This window comes from Podarcis bocagei, assembly GCF_964188305.1.
Source record: "Podarcis bocagei genome assembly, chromosome: Z".
NCBI lineage: Eukaryota > Metazoa > Chordata > Lepidosauria > Squamata > Lacertidae > Podarcis > Podarcis bocagei.
In genome coordinates this window covers 30,574,633-30,599,528 of record NC_138140.1, presented here as the reverse complement: position 1 = coordinate 30,599,528, position 24,896 = coordinate 30,574,633, and the positions used below count along the sequence as shown (strand labels likewise).

The following is a 24,896-nucleotide window of genomic DNA, read 5'->3' as shown; positions in this document are numbered from 1 at the left end:
AAAAAGAAGTCTGGATGGTCCCTGTCATACAGCTGCCCTCTTCTGAATCCCTTCCAATTTGTCTATAGCCTATATCTTTTAACTGAGGCATTTTATGCTGCTGGTTTTTTATTATTCTGCTGCCAATGCTGATTATTATTAATCATTTATTGTTTAAAATCTTCTTTAAAATGTGAAGTGCACTATAAATTCTTACTGAAGGGTGACATACAAATGAAAACATTAAAAAAGACATTGTTGAGGGAGTTGTTTGGGATTGCTTCAAAGGAGATCACCTTGCATGCATCTCCAATTTGGGGAGGGGACAGCAGCCACTACAAGTTCAGAAACATTATGGGAAGATAATTAGCAGTTTAAGTTAAGAGGGACTGAAGGGCCCATTATGGTTCTGCCTGATCCTCTAACAAGAGCATGTCAGCGAGACACAGAAATATCTGTGATTGTTTACTCTCTGTGTGTTGCTATTAAACATAATGTGTAAAGTAATTGGTGGGAAAAACAGCAACAGTGACAGCTGTGATGGGATCTGAAGTAGTTGGCCTCTTCTTTCTTCTGCAAATAAACGAACATATGGATGGCATGATGTTCTTGAAAGTGAGAAGACGTCTAGCGGCAAATAACGTGAACTGAAATGCCGTAGGAGAAAGAAAGCACATGTATTTGAAAAAGGAAGAGTCTAAGGATCATCTCTGGTGTGATTGCAAGGGAAAGTTTGGGATTTGTCTCTTTCTGAGCAACGCAGAAGGGTTGCTAGAGATAAAACAAAACGTGATCATTTTGATAACGTATGGTCCCCATATATCCACTATGTCAATAGAACTGAACAGCCACACACAATTTCTTATGGAGAGACTACATCATGGATAGTTGAAGCCTTGGCATCAGTGGAAGCTAGTAGTGTTTTTGTGGGGGAGGGGATTTTCTTCTGAGATCCCAGTGCAATTGGAAAGGGATAAGCCCATGTCTGTGTGGCATGGCCCCAATTCTGATTCCCTCCTGACCTACTGAAGTTGTTAATCAAATAACAACAGTCAGCCATATAAAATGCATGCATATATTTCATGTATCATATGATATGATAGAGAGAGGGAGAGAGAAGTGTGTGTGTGTGTATGTGTGTGTGTATTCCATGTTTTATTTTTCAACATTATGGTGCTTGGTGAAAACTACTTTCAGTGGCCTTTGAGAAAGCTCCTTGATTTTAACTGATTCGTCTCAGTTATATATTTTGTAATCACATGATACATCGCCACTTAGAAAACATGGTGTTAAAGATATATAAATTGATGAAATAAAATAAAATAAAAATGAACTATTAGTTTGGGACTGGGATCTACTTACCACCTCGTGTGTGGTGTGTCCTATTTATCTCTCCTAATATTTTCTAGCATCTTGTTTGGGCTACAAGAAGTTTTTTCCAGCATGTTTATTATTTATTATTTATTAAGTTTCGAAACCTCCCTAAATCTGAGGTTCACAGGGTGTTTTACAAGATAAAAACACAACAATACATCACATAGTAGGGTTGCCATATTTGGAAGGGCAAAAAAGAAGACACACACACATATATACACACACACGTGGCTGGCTCAGCTGGTGATCGCAAAGAAGCCCCAATGCTGTTATTACCGTATTTTTTGCACCATAACACTCACTTTTTTCCTCCTAGAAAGTAAGGGGAAATGTCTGTGCGTGTTATGGAGGGAATGCCTATGGGTGGCATGCCTACGGATTTTCCTCCTCTAAAAACTATGTGTGTGTTATGGCCGGGTGCGTGTTATAGAGCGAAAAATATGGTACTTGCCTGCTGGCAAGCAAAAATACCCCAGACATTTTGCCAATTTATTTTTTTTAAACACACCCATACTCAGCTTTTACCACCAAAAAAGAGGACGTGTCCAGGCAAATCGAACCCTTTCATAGTCACACCCACACACCAATAGTTTATAAGCTGAGCTGAAACCCCTCCCACACTGGAGCTGTCTGTATGGATTGCTTTACTTATCCATTTATCCATACATTGGCCTTTGTCAGAATTCTTTAAGAGGAATAAAAGGGTTCATCCATTCAGGAAGCACTGCTCTGACCTGGGCTTTGCTTATGCTTTCTTATTGGCTAGGGTCACCCATATGACCAGTTGAATAAGGGCTACCTTTTCTTTCAATTAGCTCCATTGCTCCTCAACAATACCAGCACCTGTTTATACCTGCTATTGTGATGTCACCACATTCATGACATCAAGATAATCAATGTGGCATTTACCAGTCCCTGTGGACTACAATGCTCATCAACCATCAAAGCCAGTGTTCAAGGATGATGGGCGTTATGAAGATTATCAATCTATGAAGAAGAATGAAGTTTTTAAAAAAGAAAAAAAAAGCAAAGCAGTAGCAGGATACCAAGGGGAAAATGTCTTGCAACGGGCATGAAAAATGGAAAATATTCTCAGGGATTTGATTAGGAAACATCACCATCCCCGCAAAAAAACAAAAAACAACAACACCCACTTTTGTTTCCAGATGTGGCTATCCTATTTCCATCAGTAGTTGTTGCATGACTGATGTTTACACCACTCCAATGTTGCAAAACAATGAAATGAATCTGTATTCACAAAGAGGCAAGACACTTAGGTTAAAAACAAATGTTTATTTTAAAATGATCTTTCCCCAAATACCCAAAGGCACTAGTCAACACATGGACTAATGACCTACAAATAGATGTGGCCAGTACATTTTTTTAGCATTACATTTTTTCTTTTGCACAACTTTAGATTGGACATCAAGTGAATTACGTCCTCACAGTACAATTTCATTCTCAGAACAGCAGATCATTGTCTGATATTAGTACAAAAAAAACCATGCAGATCGAAACAAGAACTGATTTGTTAAATCTGTGATGTTGACCAGGACTCACACCCCTCCAGGTATGCACAGGTGCAATACATCCATGATGTCACATGTACATGGCCACTTCCTTAAGCTTCCATTTCATAATTATAGCACACAACTAAGATCCCAGAAAGTGAAAAACTAGCATCCTTACAAAATATGCCCCTCCCTACCTCTTTGAAAGCAGAGATACAGCTGTATAGACATTAAATTAATATGGAAGGGGAAAAGAATGTTCTTGCAAATCTACTAGAGAAACTGAACATTTATAGTCTTCTAATTAGATATATCTTCCACCTAGCATGCCCAGTTACGAATATGGTTAGATCTGAGTGTGTTGGCAGGACTACCGCTATACACGAATCAAATCAGCTGATCCTAAATTAATCAATGGGTTTAGAAAACAAAGTATTTTTCAAATGGGCAAGCAGGATTCTTCCATGCATTTTTCAAAGTATTTTTTTTTAAACAGGAATGAACATTGGGTTGTGCGTGTGCGTGTGTATATTCAGAAATATTGCTAGGTTTTGAATTTGTGCCAAATGTTACATTGTGCTTGTCTGGCAGTGGAGACTGAAAACCACCACATTGGGGTCCAATGTGCTGAAGCAGGGCCATTTTATACTGAGCAATGATAAAAACTCATGAAACAAATACCTGAATCTCAACAGAATTTGCAGTAAATTGACCATGCTAATGAAATATTTGAGGGGGGCATCCCCCCAAGTTGATGGGCATTGGCATTCAAATGATGTGTGTGTGCTGCGTCTTGTGATCAGTTATGTGAGGAGGGGCTTACCTGCCCCCCCCCCCAATATTTTATTCAAGTTGGCACCCCTGTATAGGCATTTCCATCATTGCAATGATTGGTAAAGCTCTTTGGCTTACATAGTGCTTCTTAATACTGAATAAAACCATGGGTTGATTTATCCCAGTACATTGTCTTCTCTCCCTGAAGCAGCAATCCAGGGTCTCAGGGAGAGGACATTCCCATCACCTGCTCTTTCAATCTTTCTTTCTTTTTTAATAACTGAACTTGCCAGGGATTGAACCTGGGACTCTACCTCTGAGCTCTGCACATAGAGGTTGTATTACTTACACAAGACTGCCTTATAGACCCGCAGAGCTTTAGATCAGGGCAATACATTTAGGGCTATGACAACTTTGGCAGGTATACAGTGGCAGAATACTGGATGAATCTAGCCCGTTACTTTTTATTCTTAAAAACAAACAACACTTTGCAGGATCACTAGACCACAGGAAAAATATTATCATGACGGAGAATAACTATACAATCCTCTCCCTCCAAACGAAGCAGTGTGTTTAAGTGATATAAATGTGACAGCTCACATCCTAAACAAAATACTATAAAATATCTGCTTTCAATCTTCTACAATTATAATGAAAAATGTCTTCAAGGATTTATAGTTTTATATATCTATATCTTTATATCTTTTAGGAAAGAACTTAGACCTTAACACACACAGCCTGACAATATTAGATTACCCAATGCTGTAAACTTTTGATAAGTTTGAAAGCAATGTGTTGAAATCAGGCACTCGCAGCGTTTTTAAAATAACAATTACACAGTAGGATATTACATAAACATAAGAGTAAAATTTATAGATATGAAAAATGAAAAAAACAACAACACCAGAGTCAATTCTTGGTATAGATCTGGAATACCTAACCTGTGGCCCTCCAGATGTTGCTTAATGCAGTTGCTGTTGTCCTTGAGCAGTGCCCATGCTGGCAGTGCAGCTGGTGGGAATTGGGATCTGACAATATCTGGTAGGCCACAGTTAGCCACCCCTGATATAGATGTATACCTGAAGGTCATAAGATAGTTGGACAGTTTGTCCATCTCATCCAGTATTGTCTACTCTGACAGGAGGCAGCTCTCCAAGTTATAAGCAGAGGTATTCCCCAAAACTTGCTACCTGATCCTTTTGACTGGAGAAGCCAGGGACTGAACTGGTCACAGCGGTAAAGTACATTGCTCAGTGATAGATGGAGAGGCCCTAACAGAGAGATGGTGTTTTGCATGCAGAAGGTCTCGAGTTCACAGGCCCTCCAAGGGTCCCTATTTTCCAGGGATGTCCCTGATTTAGAGTAGCTGCCCCAGTTTCTGATCTGATCCCAGAATGCCCCGCTTTCCCCTAGAGTGTCCCTATTTTCGTAGGAGAAATGTTGGAGGGTGTGGAGTTATCCAACTCCCGAGCCGTCTGAAGGAATAGGGAAGGTTTGTTTTTAATGGTTAATTTTTTAATGTTTTTATTTATGTTGGAAGCTGCTCAGAGTTGCTGGGGCAACCCAATAAGATGTGTGGTGTAGAAACAGTAAAAATATCATTATTGAATGGGAAGCCCCTATTTTCATCAGAGAAATGTTGGAGGGTATGAGTTCAGTACCCAGGATCTACAGGTTGGTCTGGAGAAGACTCCTTTCTGAAACCTTGGAGAGCTTCTGTCAGTCAAAAACTAATCAAAACTGTTTTGTTATGAGGTAGCTTCCAAGGGGTTACTTGGGATTGTTTGCATGCAAAACATGTGATCTAACGCTGAGCTGTGGTAGCCCCTCAAAAGAGCCAGCTATTAACTGCTGTGCACTGCCAAGCCCCTATCACTGCTTAGATATTCAGGAAAGTGGGACGTAAGGTTGGTGACACATAGTCTACCACATGCAGTGAATACATAGAGCAACCTGAGAGCCACTACAGACTTTTCTTTTTTTACAAAACAGCCACTAGGTAGTAAATATACTGTGAATTCACTCAGAGTTACACAAAAACACACCTGTGCAGTTGTGCAACTCTCATTCATTTCAACAGGACTTTCACCAGGGATGGTCCCTGAGTACTGTGCTCAAGACCCAGATAAGAGGTTTCTGCATCATAGAAACCCAACATTCTCAAGCTGCTGTTTGGACATGAAAATCCCCTGTGATTAAAACAAACAAACAAACAAACAAACCAATCAACAGAATCAATGCTACTTTAGAATATTTATACATCTCTAATTGAACTTTTAAGAAATTATGAAACTTATGAAAAGTGGAGGGCTGAATCCAGAACATTTTCTGTCTGGAAGCGCAAAGGCAAGCCTTAAAGTTGCGAAACAAAAGAACCTAGTGCAACAATTGCAACAACAGAAACTTGTTTCACAACAAATCCACACTCACACAAAATATATAGATATCCCAAGTGGTTACCATCTGATGACATTCAATTGCAACCTCTATGTAGGAAATATGAGACCTTTTAAAATCTATTGAAAGCTTCAATTTATACCTGAGACTTTTTTTTTGCATATTGAAGTCTTTCATAATGTATAACATTGAAGATCTATATATCATGATACATCTTAGCAAAAGACCAAAAATGTCAACTGGAGCATATCAATTGACTTCTGTGGTTCAGTTCCAGACCAGCTGGTAAAGATTGTATGGGCTTAAAAGTAACCAGAACTTAAATATATAAAATGAAATTAGACAAATTGTACAAGAAGTAGAAGAATACATGGGCTGGTTTTTGAACACCAGTAGATTCCTTCATTGTTGCTTGTACTTTTCACAATGAAAGCTTCATCTAACACAATAATAGTATGTGCCAGTTTTCAAAGGTAAAAATGACACTTATAGGCATAGCTTGATCTTCAAAGTCCAACAAGGCACACCAAGTGAATGATTCTCCTGGCTACAGTATCTCTCACATTCAAATTTTGAAAACAAAATTTGAACATGTTCAAAATCCCAAAAGTTTGAATGCTGTTTCTTTTATTATCATGGCCAAATGTTTTGCAAAATTTTGCTTCAGCTAGTAATAATGCATCTACACCAAACTGGTTTAATACTCTGTCCAGGAAACTATAGTTCCATGGAATTAAAGAATATTATCAGCATTATCAACCAACTGTCATCCCCAGGACCCAGGGCAGGGAGGTGGGAAGGCAAGGAATGAGCATAAAAGATCTTTGAGGCAACTTTCCTGGCCATCCAGGTGTAGCCTTTGTAGTTAACCTGTCTCCTCCTTGAAATGCTTCTACTTCCCTGTAGTAATTACTAAAGCTTAACAGTTCAGCAAGTCAGCTGAGCACTAGGTATGCCCAGACTTTAAAAAAGACACTACATTTGGGGGAAAATAGGATTGAGGCCCATTTTTAAAGTTATGGGAGCATTGTGATGGCATCTGTTCCACAGTTCCATGTCATGTTGCTTCGGTAACACAGGACTGCAGAAAACACATACGTAGGATGACCAGGCTCACACAAGAAGCTCTGTGATCATCCATATCTCAAGGATCAGAGTGTCAATTACTGAAACAAGTGAGTAGCTTTTACAAAACTTGTGAAGTTCTCTATCAGAATTTGCCATACTGAATTGTTTGGCTTTCCACAGTTTTCTACAGAATTTCAGAAATTGATTAGATACTTATCACATTAGGTAGCACAGCAACCTGGCATTAAAATTGGATCCACTCATGAACCATTCACCATTCACTTCAGTGAGGCACTTGGATAAGATTTCCAGTTCAGTTGCACTGGTATTATATTCCCCCACTTCAGTGGGCTCGTGCTCTATACACTTTCACTATGAAATGAGGCATAGAGTCTTCACTCTCTTCGTTTCTTGCAGCTGAGGGACAAAAGCTCAATTTTGCACTCCAGAATGCATATACAGGTACAACAGATGAATCTATTGAGAATGGAGGACAGAATCACTCATGCCATATTTAGTGATCTTCTAGCCAGAAGACACAGCTCTATCATCCTGCAGTATTGCTATCTCTCCAGTCGTACTGGAGCCAAAAACTTAAACACCAAGCCTTAAACACCAAGCCTGCACCTCCATGACAATGGAGCCTATTATAACTCAGGTCTGTTCAGCCTACATAGGACTTCAATTGGCTGTGCTCCCTGCAGAGGCAACAACTTCTGTAGCTCCGTTAAATGGAGAATGCTTTATGTCATCAGTGTTCCGCTGGAGTTGCCCAAGGTCTTGTTTTCATGCCTATCTCCTATCTCTGCTTGTTTAGACTGGACACTGCCAGCTTTCTCCAGAAGCGTCACACTGTCACAAAAGTGGATAATATATTCCAGTCTCCATCCCTATGCCTTGTGCGGGTTTTGTCTCTTAGTCTCTTAGTAGCAACACAGCAGTGTAACAAAAGAACAAAAGGCAGGAGTGTAGACTTGATGCTGTAGCCAAACTCACAAACTTTTGCATTTCGGTCCAGACACACAACATTAGTCTCAGTGCTTGTGCCATTTGTAAGACACTATTGCTTGGTTGGCAACGTTGGTGGTCTGGCCAAATTGCTGCAAAACAGAGAGAAACATGAGGGTGCACATAAACTGTTTTAGGAAACTTGCTGAGAATCTCACATGAACTCCAGCACACAGTTCATTCAATATGTAGGACAATATTTCAGTAGCAGGCCAATGTTTGGCAACATGCACAGACTCACCCAAAAAAAGATGTCCTGAAAATCAAAAGTGATAGGAAAATTTGCTTTAACATGGGCTTTATTTTGAAGAGCCCTCAGGGGAATGGGGGGGGCTAGGGAAAGGTTGGTCAATGATGTAAGGCAATGAGGTTTTGTGGTTGGCTACACCATGCCACTCTGCATGGGAATGTGAAAGGAATAGGGCTGGTAGATAATGGGTGGCTGTCTAGGAGCAATATAGTAATTGTTGAAGTTCCTGTCGCTGATGTAGGGAGCAGGTTGATAGTAGCATGTTACATTGGCTGCATTGGGAATGATATTCTGCTCTCCAAGCACTTTGAGAGCCAAGATGGTAATCATGTTCAGTGTCTGCCTTCGCTCGTGTCCCATAAGGCAGACCGTGCTCTCGTCCACAACCCCACGCAGAGTCATCAGGTAGTCGTACTTGCTCTTCCCTTCCCCAATGAAGTGATTGCGCAAGTATGACTCAATCTTCCGCTGCTGCTCTGTTACATCAGGGAAATCAATGAAGAATCTAGAACACATGTAACGTTCCAGTGATTTAATTTCTGCCTCATTTACTGGCTTAAAATCCCGAACCAGAAGGTTGCTATATTTCAAAAGGCCTCCACCACGGATCTCTTCGGGTTTTTTTGTGGCAATCAGTTTGTACTTCAGGTGCTCCATGGCCTCATCGAAGTCTCCATACATGCTTTCAGCAATGATGGACAAATTAGAATCTTCTGACAGCTCACCATCTGCATTGCTATAGACATCTAACACAGGATTGAGGATTATCTGAAAGGAATCAACACTGAACTCAAACTGCCGTCGGAGAGAGTTGACAAATTTAAGCTCAACATTCTTCCCACTGTTGTTTGTCAAGGAGATAAGACTCCAGCGATCATAATCTGTAGACACTTTCACCATCTTCTGCACATAGGCATCCTTCATTGTCTTTGCTGTGATCTTTTCTTTGTTGACACCTTTTGGTAAGAAGTCTAAGATGCAATTAAGGACAGACTCCTTCACAACCTGAAATTGATGCTCATTTCGAAGCTCAGCAGAAAAAATGATATCCAGGTCCTTGTAGCTGGGACCATTTTGTTTTAAAAGGATGTGGCTTGCTGTGGAGCCATTCAGGCGTATGTCTTGGACAGCGATCTGATTTTTGATCAGCTGCTCCTTGACGGCACAAATTATGTATTTTGGCTTCACCTCCAACGTCGGGAAATTCCCTCTGCCATGAATGGGGATCACCTCACTTAGCACTTGATCCAGTATTTTAATCTGTTCCCAAGTGAGAAAACTGAATCTTGGATCTAAATCCTCAGTCATCATGAAATCAGCTGGTAAACTAAGAGGAAAACACAAAGGAAAATGTCAGGGACATCTTAAAAAGCACTGACAGATCAAGCACTTCAATGACATGACAAATAGCACAGGGATTGATTGATTGATTGCCCCACCTCGGGTTTGGAAGGAAGTCCTACCCAATCTAATTGGCTAGAGAGGGGTTCCTCCATTCATGTATTCAGTAGTTACATTGGAAGACGGGCGATAGAATCATGCCTTATGGCCATAAACCTTGACCCCAAAATTACTGCTCACTATGTGTGTGTTAAGGCTGTCCTTGTTAAAGCTATCACTGAACGTGCAGTTCACAGAGGTACCGACAGTGGACAAAATCCTACTCTTCACTCATAAATACAATGGTTGTGTGGGGGGAAACATAACAAGAGCCCTCCTGGATCAGACCAATGGTTCACCTAGTACATCAACCCATCCTCACAGTGGCCAATCAAACCTATGGGAAGCTCAAAAGCAAGATCTTAATGCAGCAGCACTCTGCCCACCTGTGATTCCCAGCAATGGGCATAGACAGGCATACCAACAGTGGAGATACATCATAACCATCATGGCAAGTATTAGGAGCTTGTATTATTATTTTTTGCTACAGTAGATAGGTAGGTAGGTAGATCTATCTATCTATCTCAGCCATCAAAAAGTGTGTGTATCAAGGGGGGAAATCCAAAAGAATGTCAGGTTTCTAATGCTTCCAACACAACATTGGGAAGGCATTGTTTTCCTGGAGGTTTATTATGGGTTGTTGTAAAATTAAGTGCCCCAGTGTTGTGATTTTAAGTATGCACACTATGAATGTAATTAAGGGAAATTACAGTACTGTGCAATTAGAGGAAATTACAGTAATTAAGTACACAACCAAATATGGTAAATATGCAAGTAGATTTAAAAATAATAACAAATGTTCTGTAATGTCTATAACATTGATTACCGGTATTTACATTCAAGGAATCATCTTGATATTGTGGATCTGTAATCTTTGTGCTCTTGTCCAATAAATTGTCTGCACTATATTTTTATTTCATTTCATTTCTTAAAAAAAGATTGGCCCGGTTTCCCCTCAAAGAATAAGAAATAAATGTTGCTTAGAGCACTCTTATTCAAAGTGGAAAATAAATTTGCCTTTCTTTATATTTTGTGAACACCTGATTATTGATTGAGGAATGGGAAGCAGGGTGGAGAGGGAGATGACAATGAACAGTAATGACAATTTGGCTTTTTCTAGTATCTTGTACATACCAGTAGATTCCTAAAATGGAGTTTTAGGTGAGTAGGAAGTTGCCTAATAATATGTGAGACCATTTGACCATCCAGTCCAGTAGTGTCAACTCTGAAGGGCAGCAACTCTCTAGTGCCTTAGGCAGAAGTAAGTATTTCCTGACACTACCTGCTGATCTGATTAACTGGAACTGTCTGGGACCCAACACGGGTCTCTCTGCATGCAAAGCATGTGATCGACCACTGAGTAAGGGCAGTGGTGTTTGATTCCTGTTGGGACTGGTAGGGCATAAGAAAGGGAGACCAACAAGAGATGGACAAGAGCCAGAGCCAATGGCAGGTGGAGCCCACTAATTCTAGTTTTGTTCTCATCCTCTTCCCTGCTTAGTTTTACAAAGGGCAACACTGAGCTGCAGAAGGAGCAAGCTGACACGAAGGGATAATCACCTCAGTTGTTGTAAGAAAGAAGGCAGGCAGATGGGGGTAGGCAGAGGACATACTAAGGTTGATATAGCAGTATCCTATTTGCCCCAAAAGACCAGCATCCAATAAGCGGTATCCTTCTTCCCTCACTGCACATATTTATCAAATAATTTTAAATTATTTTATTGTGGTGTTTTTGGAATAGGATATTATGGTGAGGCATCTCAATACAATCTAAAGCCTTGCAGAACTGTGTCTGACTCAGATGTCTTTGTAGTGGAGCAGTGAAGCAATACACTGCATGGTGGGAGGAAAGAGGCAAACTCGTACAAAGATACAATGATATTGGGTTATAACCAACTAAGTTCTGCTCAGGGTAGACCCACTGAACTTCTCATTTTCAATAGAACTGCTGAAATTAATGAACCGAAGTTAGCCATGAACATTGATTTCATTGTGTCTATCCTGAGTAGGACTAGCATTGGACACAACCTACAGTTATTTCATAGCACACCCAAGCTCAGATACCTTGCAGCTTGCATAGTAGCCTTGTTTCAGGGTGGTGTGAATCAGCAATTACTAATTGGAGGTGGAGTGAAGTGGATTCAAAGGTGCTTGCTACTACAGTGGTACCTCGGGTTAAGTACTTAATTCGTTCCGGAGGTCCGTACTTAACCTGAAACTGTTCTTAACCTGAAGCACCACTTTAGCTAATGGGGCCTCCTGCTGCCACCGTGCTGCTGGAACACGATTTCTGTTCTCATCCTGAAGCAAAGTTCTTAACCTGAAGCAATATTTCTGGGCTAGCGGAGTCTGTAACCTGAAGCGTATGTAACCCAAAGTACCACTGTATAAGGAACGCAGAGCATCTCCATGGGTGAAAGATCAGAAGAGCTCAGAAGGCATCAACTGACTCCATTTGGCTGTCCTTTTCTCCCCTAGGACATATCCCTAACTGTATCAAATAGGTTTCCTTGCACATGAAAAATTATTTCTCCCTGCCCCACATTTTCATCTTTATATTCTTCTTCTAAATTAAATAATTTAGGCACCTAGTTCAAGATTTTGTTTCTGAAATTAAGTTGTGCCTTAGAATGGCTCGTCTCTAGCAAGAAAACAGAGATGAGGAAGAGTGGAGATGACATATAGAGAGAGACACCTGGAAAAGGTGTTTTGCTGCCATGGAAACCCAATATAATGGGTGCATGGCATGAAGTGTTAGGCCTACAGAGATGCAATCTTCATGTTGCCTTGCAAGTTAGACAGTGCAGAAGCACCTGGCAAACTAGCTGGCTAGCTCTAGCAAACATTGGTTTTGTGCCAACAGAAATTAAGGGTATTCTCTCTCCCTGCCTGCTGAAACCCACACTGACACTTTCTTTACCAACCAATATTTATAATTCTAAATGTTATGGGCGTAACCTAAATTTGGAGAGATGTAGAGATGCTCAGGTGAATTTGAAACATCTAGTCTAATCAGTGGTGACTAATGGCCATTGGGGCTGGTGGTAGGCCTCAAGGCAGGGGGGCTCAACAGTAGGAGGAGCCAGAGCCAATGACATAGCCTATTCTCCTCTCTACCATGTTCTATAACAGCAGCACTGAGACTATAGGCTAATAGCCAGTGGGCAAGAAGGCAGGCAGATGCAGTAGGCTGAGGGTGTTTTGGAGATAGTGGGGTAATCCCTCATTCAGTCTATATGAACCAGCCTCCACTAGGTTCAATGCAAGAGACAAAAATTAGCTTGCACTCTGAAGTGGATTTGAGAAATTCCTATGCTCAATAAGATTTACTGCTGATTAAGCTGTGGGTTAAACCACAGAGCCTAGGACTTGCCAGTCAGAAGGTCGGTGGTTCATGTTGCTCGGTCCCTGCTCCTGCCAACCTGGCAGTTCGAAAGCATGTCAAAGTGCAAGTAGATAAATAGGTACCACTCTGGCAGGAAGGTAAACGGTGTTCTGTGCGCTGCTCTGGTTCGCCAGAAGCGGCTTAGTCATGCTGGCCACATGACCTGGAAGCTGTACGCCGGCTCTCTTGGCCAATACAGCGTGATGAGCGCCGCAACCGCAGAGTCGGTCACGACTGGACCTAGCGGTCAAGGGTCCCTTTACCTTTTAAGAACATTTAGGACCACATTGTCCCTAGCTTTTCTAGTCATTTGAAAATATTACAATTCCAGAATCCTCCAGCTAAAATATCCCCAATATATCTGAACAATTAAAAATAAAATAAATACAAATTTAAGAAAATCACCCACTTTGCTATTTGGAAGAGTCCTCTGGAATATGTTAAATGCCTCTTGATGTAGTGACTGAAGATACCTGGAATGCACCATATGAATCATGATGTGCTCAAATACTCTTAGGCAATTGTGTCTATGATTGCAAGAAAGATTTGGGCTCATTATGATTCATATGAGTCATTCTAGGCAGCTTCAAGCATCGCATCAAGAGATGCTTCTGAAGAGTGGGCATTGTGAGCTGCCTTGAAGTAGCATACAAATGCTCCTAAATGATTAAACACATTTCAGGATTTGCCAGGGAATCTCCAATCCTACCTCAACAGGCCAGCTTTGATAGTGGGCAGTGAGTGGCAGGTGCATTGCCCTTCCCGCCTGCCAAAGTACCTTGTGCAGCAGTTTTCAAGCACTTGGAAATGACAGTGCAAGGGCTTTGCCAATCCCATGCAAAGTACTGAGCAGTACTGCTTTCTGCAGGGATACAGTTGCGCAATCTGGGGAACTCAGATGCACAGCTGATCTAGCACATTTCAACTCACCACCCATCAGCTGTTGAGAGGTGAATTCAAATCTACTTTCTGCATGATGCAGGGCCATATTTGCCCATGGACCAGAGTTTACTGCATCTAATTTGTGCCAGGACACATGATCCTATAATGGACCTAACAAATTTAAGTATTGACAATGCCACAGGGGTACCATCCATTGGTTCTACCTGCATCACTCTCAATGTGGTGCCTCAAATGCTCCCCGGCAGTTTACCTTGTAGAAGTGGGGCATGTGAACAAAAAGACCCTTGGCCCTCACCACGTCACATGAGCCAGGGTGTAAGAAATGGAAGCAGGCTAGAGCCAATCTCTTTTAATCATGGGCTTTGAAGACATGCTCCATTAAGCTAATTTCAACATACGTACTGCGGTTGTTTGTTTACTCTCTTATCTCATGGTAGTACATGGACTGCTGCTGCAAGCTTTCCATGCCTATATCTCTTACAAGACTCATGGTAACAAAAAACCATATGCCCCTAACCTACCTGATGGGGGGCAGGAAGAAGAGAGAAAAAGAGTCAGCTGCTTGGAAGCCAATGGTCTTGGGGAAATATGCAATATTGATTTTCTACCATCTGAAACAAGCAGTAGCCAGGTTGTTAGCCTGAACAGAAGGCCACTAGGTAGCTGTGGTTAAAAATCCAAGTCCTGGTTATAGCTTCATCTATGGCAGGGGTGGAGAATCTTGGGCCCCCAAGGGCCAAATGCAGCCTTCTAGGGCTCTCTGTCTGGTCCTCTCCGCAGGCTACACCCTTCATGCGCCCTGCCCTCCTTGAGTGTTTGTTGCCTGGCTTGAATGTGACCCTGAACCCTGATAATGCTCCTTGGTGGCAGATAGAGAGGCTTGTGTGATAGTAAGTATAGAAGCTAGCCTACCATATAAGGGGGGAAATGTAAATTAATTGCTTTTCCCCACCCACCACTGGCATGTGGCCCTCAGAAGGTTGCCCAGAAGGGACTGTGGCCCTCTGGCTGAAATATATTCTGTACCCCTGAGCTGTGGCTAGAATCACATGGACATTTACCAGGAGCAAGGCCCTCTCTTGCAATTCCTTGATTATGGGATGCTGCTCCCAAAACACATTCACCAGGCGCCACCATTAGCATTGTTTAGGTACCAGGTTAAAGCTGGTTTACATTGGCAAATATTTTGATGGTATTTAACTCTCTTGTATTCTGGATTTTTATATACTATTCTAATTGTAACTAGGGCCATACCTGTGTGTTAGATAGAGCACATATTTTACCTGCAGGAGTTCCCAGTCCTCTCCAGGTTAGTAGATTTGGTAGTTGATGATGCAGCAAGTGATGGAAAAGACCTCTGTCCTTGGAGAACTTGCATTGCCACTGCTACTCAGGATAGACAGTACTTGGTGGGATGGATCTGGTATGAGATAACTTCTCCAGTCAGTGCATTTTGTAATTTAACAGTATTTTTGTAGCCTTTAAAAATGCATTTAAGTTGCCTTAAATATTACAGCATCTTCCACCCAAACTGGTTTTGAGCAATACTAATGGGGAACATTAATATTAAGCCTTGTTTAGTATATTAAGCAGCCTTATTTAAGAGTTGCATTGAACTCAGCAGTACTTACTTCTGGGTAAACTAGCACTTCCCACCCACTTCAGAAGAAATGTGAAGCAAAAAGCACCAAGCCATCAAGTTACATGGTGATGACCAGACCCGACCAAACTAAAACATCAATATCTACAAAGCATGACTGCTCATAAAAACATAGCTAAGCACTGGACAGAATCTGTCCTTACTGCTTCTGAGGCCCCTCCCATCTGATTCTGAACCCTTTTTCACACAGTTGAAATCTGGGAATATTTATTCTTAACAGTCTCATATCTGTTGTTGTTTGGGAAGTATAAGGAACAACAACATAAAAAGCACACTTCAGTTTCAAAATCAGTGGTTCAAATCACGGATGCTTTGATAGGCTCAGCCCACCATCTTGATTTAAAATAGCATCCAGTTCTATCCAAATATAAATTTACTCCTTTAGCTCAGGAACCACCAAGAAAAATTTAGCTATCATATTTTAAGAGGTGTCCAAATGCAAACAACTTTCCAAAATACATAGTAGACATGGAGGGAGAGTAGACTTGCCCTTGCTATTCTGACTCCTGTCCTGACTTCCACATATTGCTTATTTCTGAATGGAGTCTACACATGTGCAGATTAAATAAGTGCAGCTGTTCACCCCATGATGGGGAACCTTATAGAGCATCAAATTGCACCTACCACTTCCTCAGGCTCTATGCAAAATGGAATGGTCAATGTGTAGAGATCAGGAGTAGAGATAAAAGGTGTGTCCTCACTCCTGTTCCATGTGTTTTTCTTTATGTTATTAGTCTGCATTCTGATGCTCCAGAGGTTAGGACCCAAACCAATGGATTCAAGATACAAGAAAGGCGATTCCAGGTAAATGTGAGGAAGAACTTTCTGGTGGTAAGAGCTGTTCAACAGTGGAAGAGACCTCTTCAGAAGGCGGTGGACTCTCCTTCCTTAGAGGTTTTTCAGCAGAAGTGGGGTGGGGGTGTTGTACTAGGTGATCCATTGAGTGCCCTCCAACTCTTCAATTCTATGATTCTATGTTGAGTATTCCCATATTTCAATAATCAGAAAAGGGCTCTCGAGGACTAGGTAACTGCCCTTTTTAAATAAATAAAAATAGACCATTCTTTTTTAGCATTCAATGATCTCCACAACAGAGGCCATGTTCTCCCCAACCCATCTTCCTAGTACCCAGTAATGACATTCATATAATACAAAGTCCTATTGTGCTTGAGTGCATTGTGTAGAACAGGATTGGCTATTGTTTCTAAGCCCAGGGAGCACATTGCTAGGCACCCACCTCTCTGAGGGCCATATTCTAGCAGTGGGAGTAACCACTGTATGCATACACACACTATACTTTCAGACCACATACACCCGCCACACATGCCCCCCTCTCACACACATGTACACATGCATATGCACACACCCACAAACACCCACCATTTCCAGCTCTCCCCACTCCAAATCTGTGGTGGCCTTTTACTTTGTAAAGATCATGCTCAGAAAAGTAAGAGGTAGTATTTCCAGCCTGACATACACACACCCCTCCAGTTTTGCTAGCTGGGAGGGTGGGGAATCAAATTTATCAAGCTCCTATTGAGACACCTGTTGGTTGATGAGCTTTGTTCAGATGTGTCCTCTGCCCCAAAAGACAGAAAGAAGGTGGGATTAGCTTGGGGTAGAAATAATATACCTGAACATTTCTCCCTGATGTAACCCAGAAAGCTTGCACACTATTATCTAACTTACAATTGGGCTTCCGTATATATTTTCTACCTCCTATTGCAAGAGCTTAACTTTCTTAGCAGAATCTCCACTGAGAAATAAACAGATTCAAACTTACGATAGCTGGATTTTTGCCAAGTATGCACAGCCGAAGAGTCAATGTGATGAATCACTGGATCCTTTGGCAAAAATATGAAATGCACATCTTGTCACCGATGAAAGCGTGAACCTCCCAATGAAATGCTGTGGGATAAGAACAAACAGTAACATGGCTTTTTGAAACCCGAGTAGTCAACCTGCTGTACTAAGTTATGGACAAGTTTCTAGACTTGCATTCATGATATTGCCCTTCAAAGACATAGGTGAGACCAGTGATTTGTCAAACACAAGTGTTTGGGGGTAAGCTACAGCCCCCGGGGTTCTTTGGGGGAAGCCATGCGCTTGAAATGTGTGTTAAATGTTATGGTGGGGAAATGACTTAAGCTTGGCCCCATCTGCACTATACATCTAAAGCCATATCATACCATCCTAACGGTCATGCCTTCCTCTGTTGTAACCTCCAGGCACACCTTCCAACATTCCTCTGATGAAAATCAGAGCACGTGTCTTTTGGTGCCATGCTCTCACATGAACCAGCTGACCTGCGTGAGCGAGCAGCAGCACTGCAAGTGCCAGCGTCAACTGCTAGTGCCGGCTCATCCTCCTCCCTGAGCTTGGTGGCGGCAACACTAGAGGAGCAAAATGGGACATTCCAGGATCAAATCAGAAGCTGGGATGGCTTCTGTAATTCTGGGGATGTCCTAGGAAAATCGGGACACTTGAAGGGGATGTATGCATGTGGTAATTATTAACAGCCACATTGTTACTGACGTGGTCTTGTGAATAAGTCCTAACTGTTGCTTAGCAGATGGGAGTTTCACATTTAAGCTTTGTAGTGATTTAGCATGGTCATTAAGAAAGCTGAGCCACACCTTCATACAGAAGCAACTGGCAATGGCATTCAGCAAATCTTATTTATGCTACAGGTGGAAAAGGCTTGCAATGCATATTGAAGCAAAGCTCCTCACTTTGGCCCCATCCATCATTCTCTCCTCGTCTTTCAGCAGCATGGTAATAACGTCAGCAGTGACATTTCAATCCATTCTGGCCATAGGAAAAAGTAGCAGCATTGTGATTTTTCGGTTCTAGCAGTTATCCTCTTTCCTAATGCAACTGAAACAGACTTTGAAGCAACACCAGCAGATAGTGGTGCAGTTAGGTGACTTTGGACTGTAGACTTAATTGTATTGAGATGTATCCTTTAGGTGGCAATATGCTCTATTTCAGTTACTTGAAAATGTAGAAAGCTGGTCCTGCTGTGTTTAAGGGCTGCCCTGTTCATTCTGCTCTGAAGTCCTACCCTGATGGCAACATTGCTTGCATAACGAACTTTATGTGGCTGTAATAAGACCAGAAAACACAAAGCAGTACAAACAGGTGTAAAACTTTCTTGTGTCAATCTATCCAGGGTCATTAACTGTCAGCAAGAAGAAGCTGATCATGTTGAGCGAAGGATGTGAAATCAATGGAATCAGGGCTTTCTGCAGAAGGAGCTAGCTTAAGATTCAGAAATCAAACTACAAAGCAGAATTCCTCTGGCAGGATTTACACGCTCTTAGGTAGAAGGTATCAAAAGACACCCCCAACACCTGTTAAATTTGTTTCACAAAGCAGAATCACCCCAATATATATGTTCCAGAAAACCAAGTGCCTGTACAAAGAGGAGGATCCTTGATGAGTCTCTCACAGAGCCATAAGTCCAGACTTTCCCGGAAATTGCCGAGATTTTGCCACCGGAAACAGTGTCCAGGTGAGAATTGCTTAAATCTGGACATGTGTCAACCCATGTGTTGTAAGTGGGCTCTCTCCCCCCCCCCTCCGAATTTCCTTTAAAATAGCTCAACAACTTTATGGCAACTTTACTTAACCCTGTGATAGAAAATGTATATTGTGCCAATGTATGAAGTCTCCTTGTTTGGGGCAGTTCCATTCAAACTTGTTCTATGGGTGCTGACTTACTGCAGTAGAATAAACTAGGGAACTACTGGGTGCCTCACTTTATACTCCCTGGTCTTGTCTTTTATTTAACATCCCTACCTGGGAAACAATCTGCTTTAGTGGACTCCCTTAAAAGTTCTGCATTGCTTCAGGTATGAATCTGTGGTGGGTATCCCCTGGGGCAGGAACAGGGTAAATCTAGGGGCTGCAGATTTTTGGGCCACAGGGTGGGCTGTGGGCCTATGCACAGCCCTTCAAATTTTTAAAAATAGCTTTCACAGAGGCTAAGCTTTCTGCACAGGCTAAAAAATATTTCTCTTCATGTCTTGGTGATTTCAGCAGATTGACAGGTGGGTGGCCTTATTTCCCTGCCAGAATGGCCTGCAGGGTTTGAGGGAGGTCAAGATCCAGCCCACCAGCCAGCCACACTTGGTTTCCTACCCCTGCTATGTATGAATAGCCAGCTCATTCAATGAATATGGATATTTTTACGTAGTCAAAAAGGCACCATCCACAGACAACAGAGAGGTACCAGCAGACTCCAGTGAACTCCAAAGTGTGCAGAAGCAGGGACAAAGGGGAGGAAGTAAAGCTCAGTGACCATAGTCATGGGATGCTGGCTGGCTGGTAGAGTGGGCAGTATTTGGGGGGAAAGGCATGGCTGCTGGACCTCTGAAGCCCTAACAGGAATACAGGCATATTACAACATTTTGTTGCAGAACCCACCACTTTCACTTATAGCCCACCTTCAAGTTCAAGACCATGAATTTCAGAGTCTAAAACAAGAGTGGGGAATCTTTTTCAACTAAAGAACTGCAATTCCTTCTAAGGCAACCTTCTGGGGTCCACTTGCAGTGACTGGCAAGGTGAAAGACAAAAGTGGTCAGTGGGATGAATGTCCGTCTTTGCTTTGTACAATAGACTAGTCTCTGTCAGGGCAAGCAGAAGTCGTTATCAGAGTTTTAGGACGTATTCTAGCCAGACGAAAACACTCAGTCAAGGTTAGGAGGTTGGGTGGGAGGGTGGATAGCAGATAGGACCTAGAAATATATCAAGGGTCAGACAGAGAAGCCTGAGTCTGAATTTCTCTACCCTGGTCTAGTGTAGAGTCAGATGGAGGTGAAAATTAGTGGGCTTCATTTTAATACCGTTGCTTCAGGTGGAAAAGCAATTGCAGTCTGCATTGGCTAGGATGTGGCAATTCACTCACTGTTTGTGTGTTCAGAAGTACTTTCTTGCTTTTGCATTATGACACAAGTTATAAAGCAGAGCCCCCTTCTGAAGCTTCAGAGCAAATTCTGCATCTGAGTTCAGTTTAAACTGTGTTTGCTTTCTAACTGGCTGGGAAACGCAACAAAAATAAATACTACTGTTTAGAGTCAATGTTGCTGTTTTGAACCATAGCTCCTGCTATGGTAAAATAATAAACAGTTAAGAAACAGAAGTGCAGCTGAATTCATCAAAGTGACTGCTCTTTTCAGCTTGCTGATTCATCTTAGGCTTTGGGGGCACAGAGACAAGATAAAGACAATTCAAGTCATATAAAAAGAAGGGAACAATAAAGAACATGGAATAATTTTAGAGGCAGAAACTCTGGCTTGTTTGCCCCTCAGTGCCAAATGTTTATACAGCCTCAACCCACCTGTGGCTGTAAGGGGAAATTATTCCAACATCTCTCTCCAGCTTCTAACAGCTTCTCAGAGAACCAAATCATTTTGACCAATGATTCATTTATGAAAATTTATTGTCATCAAAGCACCATGGGGAGAATTGGCATGACAAACTTGAAAGGACTGAATGAAGCACATTGGGATGGCTAAAATAAGAAAAATGGGAGAGAAGGTGGCAGGAGAAAGTTGACCCTGTGGATAGGAAGTTATTGAAGAATTAGTGCTAGAAATCTGAGTTTACAGTGCAAGTTGAATAAGTGAAAGGCAAATGTACTGCCTTGACTTCTGCTCATAAAACCACTTATTCCACACCCCCACAGACATCCACTACAGAGAAAATAAATGTAAGGCTTTAAAGGACAATAGTGGCAATGGATGTTATAGAAAGTGCTCTTGAACCTTGGATTCCCAGAGGTCTAAAGCTCCTATCATCCCCAGCAAGCTTAATCGATGGTCAGGGGTGATGGGAGTTGAAGTCCAACAGCATCTGAAGACCTAAGGTTGAATAATTCTGTCCACTCTAGAAGCAAATGCCCCTGTTTTTCACTGCTTACACACTTGCATGCACCCATGCACACACGCCCCTGTGATATAAGAATTCAGTGGCCTTCCTAGTATCACGTAACACAAGTGAAATTCTAGGGCAGAAAAGGGGTTGGTCAGATCTCTCTAGCATCCAAAACTATTCAGAGCTTAGAAATACTTTTCTAAAGAGACCCAGGGATCTTAGCAGATTTTGGGGTTCTAAAACCCTAACTTGGCCAAAAGCACCAGTGCTAAATGCACATGCTTAGTATGTGCAAGGTACTAGTCTCAATATCAGTGGCAGAGTTTCAAGTAGAGGGGCTGGGAAAGTCATCTTCCTGAGAGACATTGAAGAACTTCTGCTGAGAATATTGATTGATTGATTGCATTTACATCCTATCTTTTCGTCCAAGAAACTAAAGGTGGTGTACCTGGTTCTCCCCCTCCTCATTTCATCCACATAAGAATCCTGTGAGTTGGTTTAGGCTGAGAGGCAGTGACAGGCTCAACATCACCCAGTGAGCTTCATGGCTGAATGGGAATTTGTACCTCCATTTCCCAGGGCTTTATCCAACAGTCTAACCACTACACCATACTGACACTCTAATAGTAAATGACCATGGACTAGATGGACTAATGATCTGACTTTGCAGGTTTTGCAGGTTCAATAAAATGAGTCTACAGTCCATTGATGAATCCAAATGTATCTTGAGAAGTCTCATAATCCAAAACTCAACAGGTTCCTAGTTAGTCCCAGGGATGAATAATGTCATAGCATTCACCATTTTATATACTTAGAAATATGCAGATTTCTTTTAAACTAAAGGTAGTCTTTGGACTTTTAGAACGTATAGTGCTTTAGAAGCCATTTAGCAAAAGGGAACATATATTTGCCAAGGGACTATATATGAGGCTCAAGAAGTGTACAGCATCCAGAAAGACTGGAGAATATAATGGTTGTTAGTTTGGTAGGGTTGCCATATTTTGAAGATCAAAAATGAGGATGCTATGACAGCTATTCAAAGCAAATAAATGCAATTTGTCTCAAATTTTACCCCTGAAAAAGAGGACAGGTCCTGGAAAAAGAGGACACATGACAACCCTAATTTGGGGTCTTATATAAAGCTCAGGGGCTGTACATGGACAGAAACCTTTTATGCAAACGCATGTCCATGGATTTTGTATAACTCTTTAAGAGAATGACATTTACCTACACAATATAGCTTTACCAAAACCTTGTAGAAAACTTCAGAACATAATTCATGGAATCAATATGCAAAGGGCAGATCCTCTATAGCACCGAGAGTTCCCACAGAAAATGTAAAACTCCTATAGTATCCAAAGCACGAGAGCAAGAGGGAGAAAGAATGCTTATATATACCACTTAAAGATTATACAGCATGCCTAGTCCTTCAACATGTGCACACCTCTGTAGCTCAGATGGTCTTTTTTAGCACTTATACATGACTCAAGGATTCTTTAGCCCACATGCACATCTTGCAAAGGATCTATAATAGTATTTAGGAAGTCCTGCAGTCTGGAGACCTTCTATAGTTACGAACATTTTTACTCAAAAACAGACTTTAAATGAAGGGGGGGGGGACCGACCCACATGAGGCTGACACAAAAACCTTGCACATAGACTATGTAAAATAACGAAAGTTTACTACCCCCCCTTCTCTCTTCCCCGTTCTATCTCCCCAACCTCTCTTCTCCCCCAATCTCATACTGTCTATAACATTAGTGTCTAACATTGAATGTAAACGATCCACAGAAAGGACTCTATCAACTGAAAGCAGAGACGCTGTATGTACTTTCGTTACCCAAGAAAAACTTCAGTAAAAACATTTTTTTAAAAGCAGACTTCATAGAACATCCAGTTAGCATATACCAGCCTCTATTCTTTAATCCAAAAAGTCAGCCTCGGATAATTTCTAAGGACGCTCTAGAAAGTCCGAAAGATACCGGGGATCTCAGACACTACACAGAACCCAGGGATTCTTTACACATAGTAAAGAATTGCACAACCTACGGCTTCAACTCCTTCCCTCTTCCCTTTTCCATGTTATATGCTACGGATGGAATTCCCATTTTCAAAGACAGCATCCCTCAGTTTTCCATTTTCGGGGGATGAGGACAAAGCAACAGAAGTTAGACACTTTCAACCCACGCTTCCTTGCAACCAACGGAAAACCAATGGAACTCAGCTAGAAAACAATGCGACTGGAACTTGAGCATCTCCCAACACTTTGATGGGCTGTGGCCAAAGGTCTTACAGCAGTCGGCAAAAGTGATATATGCTCAGTCAAACAATTGCTGGGCTGCTAAACCTCAAGGAAGTTCATCCAAGCCCCCAAATCAACCGAATGCACGGACGCGCTGTCCTCCGTCTCTATAGAACTATAGGCAGAACTACGTCCAAAAGACAAACCCTATGTGAGGGTATAGTTTCTAGGTTCCTTGCGCTCTAGTGTTATTCTGAATACCACGCACATTTATGCTGGTGACAACAACGAACGATCACAACGAACAACCTGGAGCGCCAGAGGCGACTCCAGAAATATATGCCTCTGAGCTACCTTAAAAGGAACCCCTTCGTGTAGACCTTTTCCTTGCCTCGGTCAAGCACTTACCGAGTTGGCCTCGTGGAAGCGGTAGTTCCTGGTCCCCCTCTCCCCCTCAGCGTCCCTCAAGCCTGCAGGCGAGAGAATGGCAAGGCGCACCCCTCACAGCCCTTGTCCTCCCTCCGTTTCCCTTCGGGGATGGATCAGTTGGAGCTTGTGAGGGCGCCAGGGGGAGAGATAAGTCCACAAGGGCTCCGCCTCCCGCCAGTCCCCCTCGGAGCCAAGGGGGGGAGGGAAGCCCGAAATGAGGGAACGGGAGGGGAGGGAGGGGGGAAAGAAAAGCGGAGACTCTGCGCCGAGGCTGCTGTCCGCGGCCACGGCGGTGCTGAAATGCGCCCCGTGCCTCTCCCCCTGGCTCAGCCGTTGTAGCGTAAAAGAGTGGTCATGGCAACTCCGCGTCACACAGTTTGAGGTGGGGCTGCCTAATGGGTTTTCCTCCTTACTGTGTGCCCGTGGGAGGCGGCAGACAGAGTCCGTGGGTGTTAGGACACCCGACCCCCCACCGCAGGGAAGGGGGAAGCCCAGCGATCCGCCTCGTTAGTTAGCCTGTCAGTTTCTGCCTGGTTAATTTCACTCCCGTCCAAGGCTTCCCTACTCACCAGAGACCCCACTTCTCTTCTTTTTTA

The 24,896-nt window shown here is 42.3% G+C and overlaps 1 protein-coding gene across 4 annotated transcripts; it reads right to left on the bottom strand.

The window, feature by feature from the left end:
* Positions 1-8,392: 8,392 nt before the first annotated feature.
* Positions 8,393-24,603, bottom strand: TENT5D (terminal nucleotidyltransferase 5D). Of its 4 annotated transcripts, none has more exons than XM_081180190.1 (5): positions 24,280-24,603; positions 21,473-21,616; positions 17,533-17,657; positions 15,373-15,509; positions 8,393-9,688 (listed from the first exon to the last, which is right to left on the bottom strand). In XM_081180190.1, the coding sequence occupies exons 4-5, from the start codon at positions 15,465-15,467 to the stop codon at positions 8,494-8,496; spliced, it is 1,290 nt and encodes a 429-aa protein (XP_081036316.1). In that variant the 5' UTR covers positions 15,468-15,509; positions 17,533-17,657; positions 21,473-21,616; positions 24,280-24,603; the 3' UTR covers positions 8,393-8,493. The 4 variants fall into 4 exon arrangements, with proteins under 4 accessions (XP_081036316.1, XP_081036318.1, XP_081036315.1 ...); XM_081180192.1 differs by lacking the exon at positions 21,473-21,616 and adding an exon at positions 14,611-14,700; XM_081180189.1 differs by lacking the exon at positions 21,473-21,616.
* Between the last annotated feature and the right edge of the window lie 293 nt (positions 24,604-24,896).

Excerpts from the sequence above, each read along its gene's own strand:
- TENT5D (XM_081180190.1), bottom strand. The coding sequence starts at position 15,467 with ATGCAAGTTCTCCAAGGACAGAGGTCTTTTCCATCACTTGCTGCATCA. Across the intron at positions 9,689-15,372 it reads AGGACTGGGAACTCCTGCAG|TTTACCAGCTGATTTCATGA; the intron begins GTAAAATATGTG and ends TTTTCCTCTTAG.